Source organism: Theropithecus gelada, chromosome 1 (genome assembly GCF_003255815.1).
Source record: "Theropithecus gelada isolate Dixy chromosome 1, Tgel_1.0, whole genome shotgun sequence".
NCBI classification, from domain to species: domain Eukaryota; kingdom Metazoa; phylum Chordata; class Mammalia; order Primates; family Cercopithecidae; genus Theropithecus; species Theropithecus gelada.
The window spans coordinates 168,689,103-168,698,410 of NC_037668.1; the positions used below are offsets into that span (position 1 = coordinate 168,689,103).

General features: G+C 35.9%; 1 protein-coding gene across 1 annotated transcript in view; it reads left to right on the forward strand.

Moving 5' to 3' along the window:
- Positions 1-7,990, forward strand: part of F13B (coagulation factor XIII B chain) — a 31,747-nt gene extending 23,757 nt beyond the window's left edge. Inside the window, exons 11-12 of the mRNA XM_025356779.1 lie at positions 6,444-6,657; positions 7,762-7,990. Of these exons, the coding sequence (XP_025212564.1) occupies positions 6,444-6,657; positions 7,762-7,795 (248 nt within the window). The 3' untranslated portion in view covers positions 7,796-7,990. The remainder of the gene's footprint in view (positions 1-6,443; positions 6,658-7,761) is intronic.
- Positions 7,991-9,308: the final 1,318 nt, after the last annotated feature.

The window sequence follows — 9,308 nt, forward strand, 5'->3', positions numbered from 1 at the left end:
TTTCTCTAATCTTGTTTTCTCGCTTAATTAATTTGATCTTCAATCACTGATACCTTTTCTTCCATTTGATCAAATTGACTATTGAAGCTTGTGCATGCATCATGAAGTTCTTGTGCTGTGTTTTTCAGCTCCATCAGGTCATTTAAGGTCTTCTCTACAGTTTTTATTCTAGCTCGTCATTCATCTAACCTTTTTTCAAGGTTTTAGTTTCCTTGTGATGGGTTAGAACATCCTCCTTTAGCTCGGCGAAGTTTGTTATTACTAACCTTCTGAAGACTACTTCTGTCAGCTCGTCAAACTCATTCTCTGTCCAGTTTTGTTCCCACGCTGGCAAGGAGCTGCAATCCTTTGGAGGAGAAGAGGCCTTCTGGTTTTTGGAATTTTCATCTTTTCTGCTCTGGTTTCTCCACATCTTTGTGGTTTTTATCTATATTTGGTCTTTGATGTTGGTGACCTACAGATGGGATTTTGGTGTGGATGCCCTTTTTGTTGATGTTGATGCTATTTTTGTCTGTTAGTTTTTCTTCTAACAGTCAGACCCCTCAGCTGCAGGTCTGTTGGAGTTTTCTGGAGGTCTACTCCAGATCCTGTTTTCCTGGGTATCACCAGTGGAGGCTGCAGAACAGCAAACATTACTGCCAGATCCTTCCTCTGGAAGCTTCATCCCAGGGGGGCTCCTGCCTGTTTGAGGTATCTGTTGGCCCCTACTGGGAGGTGTCTCCCAGTCAGGCTACATGGAGGTCAGGGACCCGCTTGAGGAGGCAGTCTGTCCATTCTCAGAGCTCGAACGCCATGCTGAGAGAGCCACTGCTCTCTTCAGACCTATCAGAGAGGACCGTTTAACCCTGCAGAAGCTCTCTGTTGCCTTTTGTCCTGCCATGCCCTGTCCCTAGAGGTGGAATTTAGAGAGGCAGTAAGCCTTGCTGAGCTGTGGTGGGCTCTGCCCAGTTCGAGGTTCCTGGCCACTTTGTTTCCACTGTGAGCTACTGAAGCCACAGCAATGGCAGATACCACTTCCCACAGTGAAGCTGCAGCATCGCAAGTTGATCTCATACTGCTGCACTAGCAGTGAGCAAGGCATCGTGTGCGTGGGACCCACCAAGCCAGGCAAGGGAGGATATCTCCTGGTCTTCCGATTGCTAAGACCATGGGAAAAGCACAGTATTTGGTCAGAAGTGTACCGTTTCTCCACGTACAGTCTGTCATGGCTTCCCTTGGCTAGGAAAGGAAAATCCCCTGACCCCTTGTGCTCCCAAGTGTAGCGATGCCCCACCCTGCTTCAGTTTGCCCTCTGTGGGGTGCACCCACTGTCTAGCCAGTCCCAGTGAGATAAACCAGGTACCTCAATTGGAAATGCACAAATCACCTGTATTCTGTGTCTATCTTTCTGGGAGCTGCAGACTGGAGCTGTTCGTATTTGGCCATCTTGGAACTGACCCATATATATGTAGATATACACACACACACACACATACATATATACATATATATACATACACACACACACACACATATATATATATATAGAGAGAGAGAGAGAGAGAGAGAGATATTTGTTTGTAAGGAACTCCAGCCTGGGCAACAAAGGAGAAACAGTCTCTGTCTCTCTCTCTCAATATCTCTGTATCTACGTAGACACATCTAGAAATGTATATATATTTTATATATAATTTTTTTTTATAGAGACAGGGTGTGTGCCACCACACCAAGCTATTTTTTTATCTTCATTTTTTATGGAGATGAAATCTCCTTATGTTGCCTAGGCTGGTCTATCGATAGATAGGTAGACGGATATATAGAGAGAGAGACAGGGTCTCATTTGTTGCCCAGGCTGGAGTGCCCTGACCTTGGGCTTAAATGACCTCTCACCTCAGCCTCTTTAGTAGTTGGGACCACACCTAGCTAATTTTTAGATTTTTCTTTCTTTTTTTTTTTTTTTTGTAGAGACAGGGCATGCGCCACCACACCCAGCTATTATTTTTATTTTTATTTTTAGTGGAGATGGAGTCACCTTATGTTGCCCAGAGTGGTCTTGAGTTCCTGGGCTCAAGTGATCCTCCCGCTTTGGCCTTCCAAAGTGCTGGATTACAGATGTAAGCCATGGTGCCCAGTGTTCTCTATTATTTTTTCTTTTTAAAAATATTTTTACTTTCTTATGGATAAATCTATTTTTTGTTAAACTATTTCATCCTCTATTAGCTGGTTAATTATACTTTCCTGTCATTTTTTCTTAACCATTATCATAGAGATTATATCATATAATCTTTATTAATTCAATCCAATATATATTAGAACTTTTATCACTTCTCTAGGACTTTAAAACACTAATTATTTACTCTTCCAACATTTTGTATTACTATATCATGTATTTTAATTTTGCATGTATTTTAAATCCAAAAGATATGATTGACATTATTGTTTTGTCCAACTATATTCTTTTAGATTTACTTATATATTTATCAATGCATTTTCTCCTCATCTTTTCCTGCTTTTCTCTGTTTCTCACTGGGATAATTTTACTTTTGCTTGAAAACTATTATTTCTTTATTATTTTTTCAGTTTTTTTTAAGTCTGCAAATGTCTTTATTTTCCTTCAATTTTGAAGGATATTTTTGCCTGATACAGAATTCTAGCCTAGCCCTTATTTTCTGTCAGTGCTTTAAAATCTGTTATTTTGGCTGGGCGCAGTGGCTCACACCTGTAATTCCAGCACTTTGGGAGGCCGAGGTGGGCAGATCACGAGGTCAGGAAATCAAAACCATCCTGGCTAACATGGTGAAACTCTGCCCCTACTAAAAATACAAAAAAAGTTAGCGAGCATGGTGGTGGGCGCCTGTAGTCCCAGCTACTCGGGAGGCTGAGGCAGGAGAATGGCATGAACCTGTGAGGTGGAGCTTGCAGTGAGCCAAGAATCAGCACTGCACTCCAGCCTGGGTGACAAGCAAGACTCCATCTCAAAAAAAAAAAGTGTCATTTCATCCTTTTCTGGTTTTTATAGTTTTTGTTAAACAATCAAATGCCATTTTTAATAATACTTTTTGAATGTAATGTATCATTTTTTTCTCTGCTGTTTTTAACATTTCTCTTTGTTTTTAATCTCAGCAAATTATTTATGTTGGCCTAGATGTGGGTTTCTTTGTACACTTTATTCTTCAAGTTAGTAGCATTCCTTGAATCTTGATGTGCTTGATATCCTTCATGGGTTTTAGAAATGTTTGGCTAATATCTTTTAAAGTGTGCATTTCCCACTCCTTGGCTGTGATTCCATGATACATATATTACATCTTTTTGCTATGCCATTGTCTCTTTAAATCTATATTTTCTCTGATTTTCTTCTTGTTTTACAGTAGTAATTGTTTGGTAATTTTCTCGTTGTATTGTTTCTTTGTTTCAATTTGGCAATTTTCTTCTAGTTTAATAATCCTCTCTTTAGACGTATCCAATCTGCTTTAAACTCATCTTTTGAGTTCTCAATTTCAGCGATTATCTTTGCATTTCTATTTCATATTTTCTTTTTGTAGCTTTGAGTTAGTTGATGAAAGATCCTATCTTAACATCAACTTCTTGAACATATAATTCATACTTTTTATTAAGGCTTATCTGCAAACTCCAATATCTGGAACTATTTTCTAGCCCCAAATTCTTGATATTTTTGTTAATATTGAATTTCAAATATTACATATGGAAAATTTTAGGAGGTTTGGATGATGTCAACTTACTCCAAAGAATACTCATCTCATCCTCTGGCTGATGATTAGGGTAGAGGCAGTTGGTTTCAATACAATGAGAAATAAAGCTTTCTCTACATTTGTTTTCAGATCTCTGTTTGCCTTTTCTCACAGACCGTAACTGTCCAGGGCTCTTCACGGAGAGTTTATTGTGTTTGTTAAAGCTTTTTCTCCTTGACTGTCTCTGATATTACTGGGAGACTGCCAAATGCCCACTGTAAGTTTGTATTTACTTTCTGCTTGGTTTCTCATCCTATGCCTCTATACAAGTCAGGGATAAGCAGTACCTCAGGGAAAAGCTAGTGCAGAGCCTCAAGCTCATATCTCTACACCTCCTATCCTTCTAAGTTCTTTCCTTTTCAAGTCCTGGCTGCCTTGGTTTACCAAATTCTCATTTTTCTATCTTCAACTCTATGATGAGATTTTCACAAATTCTGCTGGCTCTATGCCTATCCTGGCCATTCTCTATCATCTAATCTCTCAGACTTAGAGTCAATGATCACCTCAAGAGAAAAAATGGCACATAGAATGTTTTTTGACAGACTCTTCTTCTGTCGCCCAGGCTGGAGTGCAGTGGCGGGATCCCGGCTCACTGCAACCCCCACCTCCCAGGTCCAAGCGATTCTTCTGCCTCAGCTTTCCTGAGTAGCTGGGATTACGGGCAAGCGCCACCATGCCCGGATTTATTTTATTTTATTCTATTTTATTTTTTATTTTATTTTATTTTATTTTCAGTAGAGACGGGGTTTTGCCATGTTGGCCAGGCTGGTCTCAAACACCTGACCTCAGATGATCCACCCCCCTTGGCCTCCCAAAGTGCTGGGATTATAGGAGTGAGCCACCGCGCCCAGCCTCACATAGATGTTTAACTCACCTGAAGACATTTTTTCCAGAACCTTAGTTCCTCGACTAAGTTCCTTGGAGGTTTTCTGATACCTTGAAATGCTTGCTTGTTTCCCTGTTTTTCAGATTTTTGGTTTCTTAATAGAAGTGCTGGTTTGATATAATCTACTCTGTCGTAGCCGAGTTTGGTATGATCTACTCTGCCACAGTCGAAAGTTAAAGGTCCACGAATCAACTTTTAAATTTCTTTTAATTTAAATCTCATGTTTTGTAGAACAATGGCATCCTAAATTACAGCACTACTTGACTTCATTTTCACAACTATTTTGTAATGACTGTAGTAATTCTTGTTCATTTTTAGCGCCTGTAGCACTTCCGGCATAACGTTTGACACACAGCCATTTAATAAGTAGTTGCTGAAAAAAAATAACTGAACATAGTACTCTCAGCAGCGGTTTCACTTTCTGGGGTTTCAGTTACCTGCTGTAAACTGCAGTCTGAAAACTGCAGTCTGAAAACGTTAAATTGAAAATTTCAGAAATAAACAGTTTATATATTTTAAATTCTGCACTGAGTAGTATAATAAAATATCATGCCTTTCCATCTTTCCTGCCCAAGGTATGCTAAAAAGAAGTGTAAAGTGCTTCCTTTAAGTGAAAAGGTGGAAGTTCTCAACTTAAAAAGAAAAGAAAAATAAATGTATGCTGAGGTTGCTAAGATCCATGGAAACAATGAGTCTTCTATCTACGAAAGTGTAAAGAAGGAAAAAGAAATCCATGCAAGTTTTATTGTTGCACCTCAGACTGCAAAAGTTACAAGCCACAGTGTATAACAAATGCTTAGTTGAGGTGGAAGAGGCCTTAAATTTGTGAGCAGAAGACATGAACAAAAACGTGTTCCAAATGAATGACAATAGGGTTTGGTATTATCTACAGTTTCAAGCATGCATTGGGGTTCTTGAAATGTATCCCCTGCAGGCAATCAGAGAGGGCATACTGTAAATAAGTTTGTTAATGTACTACAGGTTTGTGATTAATATGCCATATTAGCAACTCTGAACCTTTTTACCTGTCTCAGAAGTTATTTCTTAATGCTAGGTCATCCAGGAGACAAATAAGGACACAAGAAATCCCACTTTCTGAAATAATCTGATATTTGATGTTTTAGAAATATTAATGTTTTTATTCTGGGAAAAAAAATCAAAGTTTTTTTTTGTGTGTGTGTGTATCCTAATACATACTTTAAGGTTCTCTTTTGTTTAGTATACATGGGAAAGGACACAATTATACTTTCCATGCTTAGAATTTAAAATGTCTTAATCCAGCCTTGATATTTCTTAACTAGACATTTTAAAGAGAAGTAACTGTCAACTATTTTGGATGGCATGAGGTTATAAAGCTTTGGTCAGTGTTGAGAATCTAGTTAGTGTCTGTATTTCCATAAAATGTTATTTATACAGCAATTAATAATTTGTCTCATGATAATTTTATTTGAACTTTCTGAAGAAGGAAAAGGGAAAAGAGCATGATATCAATGACCATTAGTAACTGTCAATGCTTCCCCCAAAATACCTCTTTTTGTTTGTTGTCTTTGAAAAAGCTAATGACATAAAACTAAGTGACTGGCAGAAAATACCTTTTCCCCAAATCCAGGACCACAGAGAGAAATGGCTCACTGTTTTCTGTGAGATTTGAACGTATTTTATGACTCAAATATTAATTCTAATTAACTGACTTGCTGCTCTTACGTCTGAGAATTTTAAGGTCCTCATGAGTACGCAATACAATGATTCCTGTTCCTACCAAGATGTAACAAGATAGTTTTCTTCTTTTTCTTTCTTTCTTTTTTTTTTCCTCTTGTTGTTGTTCCCAGAGCCATGCACATTATCTTTTACTGAAATGGAAAAGAATAATTTACTTCTGAAATGGGATTTTGACAATAGACCACATATTTTGCATGGTGAATATGTTGAGTTTATTTGTAGAGGAGATACTTATCCAGCTGAATTATATATTACTGGATCTATACTTAGAATGCAATGTGACAGAGGGCAGTTAAAATATCCAAGATGTATTCCAAGACAAAGGTAAGAAGAGGCTTTCACCTATAGGTATGTTTTTTTTTTGGTCAGATTGTTATTCAACATTTCAGAAATGTTATGTTCTACACCACTCTTACTTTATGGCAACTGGAAAGAAAAAATAATAATATTTTCTTCATTTTTTTTATACCAAGCAAACAACTGGAAGTGGTAATGAATTCAACAGGCCTTCTGAATTGTCTGAAGTGAAAGCAACATTTGCCATTTGATATTTGTGACACTTTGGCAAATGGAAAAATAAATCAATTTATATGTGTAATATTTAAATGTGCAAAAATTAACCTATATGTTCTGTGTTAAGGACAAAATCACACTTTCTCCTACTTCTCAATCCAATTTCATGCACTACTAATAAAGTTTGGAAAATATGGTGTTTATTTTCAGAACCACATTTTTATGTAACTTTTGGAAGTCACGTACTAAAGTGTTTCCTCATACTACAATTTAAAAAATACATCTTCTACTACTTACAAGAAATAATTTATTTTCTTAGAGAAATGTTAAAAAAAGTATAATAAAATTATGTAAACCATTTTGTAGGATCAGAATTTTAACCGTTTTTGAAAACACTATATACAGAAAATGGAAATTATATTTTTTGTTCAACTAAGAATATTAAAAATATAAGTAGTGGCAAAATGCATGTGGTCCTGTTTTAAAAATTGCAAACAATGAACTATATGAATTACATAAAGCCAGCTTTTTAGATGCTTTGACCGCTCTAATAAAAAAATATGTAAAAGACACACAATAGTGGGAAAATTTTTTATTTTTATTTCTAATTGTGGTAAAATCAGGGTGGAAAAACTTTCATATACTATTTAAATGTTTTGGTACAGTATGAATTTCTCACTTTCGAAAGAAAAAGGTAAACACATAGAAAAATATTTAAAAAATGGTGAGTAGTGTAGTAAATAATATTGAGTTTTTAAAAGGGAACTGGTGGTATTATTTACTAAGTAAGATAATTTGTTCTTAATAGTGCTTAATAAAAACAATGACTATATGAAAAATTGAAAGGCTAAGGTTGTGATAAACACTTGACTACAATTGATGCTTATTTCAAAAATCTCTCTTTTTCCCCTGAAGGACTCTGTCTTATCAAGAACCCTTAAGAACATAGAATTGAATGGCAGAAAGAGGAGTCATATTTCAATATATCATGAAATTCCTTATAAAACATAATTTTGAGGAAGTATGTTAAGTTAAAAACTTCTGAGTTTTTCCTTGCTTAAATATTTGAATCTAAATTGTTTGTGCTGAACATTTCTTTATTTATAAATAAAAACCAATAAAGGTTGTTTAATTTTTAGTTTGTATAATTTGATGTAGAACGTAATCTCTTTTGTATGTCTTCCATCTGTTACAAATTAATCTACACATCAAAATATTTTCATTTCCTAATGCCCATTGACTAGACTGTGTCATTGTTTTCAATATACTGTATGTGTAAAAATTTTACATTCACATTCATTATCACCTTTATTAATATTAAGGCTTTTGTTACCCTTAATTCAAAGTTTATGTCAATATTAAAAGGCCAAACATACTAGCGATAAGAAACTGTAGGTTGTATTAGAGAATCTGTTTTATTAAAGGCTTTCTAAATGTAAAAAAACTTTTAAAATTAACTGTAATATTTGCTACCAGCTTAATAACCAAATTGTTTATGAGGTAGTATACTACCATATTTGAACATGTGCTCAAATATTGTTAAAGAGACACAGTTAAAGAAAGAATGACTCTTGGAATTTTATTTAATTTAATTAATTAAGTTATTTATTTATTTTGGATGGAATCTCGTTCTGTTGCTCAGGCTAGAGTGCAATGGGATGATCTTGGCTCACTGCAACTTTCACCTCCTGGGTTCAAGCAATTCTCCTGCCTCAGCCTTCCGAGTAACTGGGATTACAGTTGTGTACCACCATACCCCGCTACCTTTTTTTTTTTTTTTTGTATTTTTAGTAGAGATGAGGTTTCACCATGTTGGCCAGGCTGGTCTCAAACTCCTCACCTCAGGTGATCCACCTGCCTCGGCCTCCCAGGACTCTTGGCATTTTTACATTTTACACTTTCAAGTCTTTTTCTAGATTAGATGATTTTTGGAATTATGTGGATTACAAAATCTGAAATAAGAGCATCCTAGAAGCATCAAAAAACAACTGTCAGTATTATCAAGGTCTGTTAGAGACGTGAAACAGCAGCATTGTCACTTTTTCATCTGAAGTGAGAGTTATACCTCCAATTGTTATTTCAGCTCATTCATAAGCACATGTAATAGCAGTAGTATCCAGATACTAGGACCCCTATTAGGATTGGTTGTTGGTATTAGAACAAGTTTTCCTTTCTAGAAACTATTCAGTTATTCTAACTCAAGATCTGTTTCTCTTTATGATGATATTCTCAAATGCCCTAAGGACAATTCTCTACTGCTGGGTATGAAATAACTTCTTTCGGAAATGATGCCACAGCTGACCTAACTCTGTGGATTAAATAAGTATTAATTCATTCAATGTTAAACATGTATGTTTCAGAACTGTCTTTGAGTTCATATTCATTATTTTAATTAATCTCCTGTAGTAGGTTCCCACAGTGGATCCCATAAAAATGGAAATTTAATTAAAATTAAATATCAA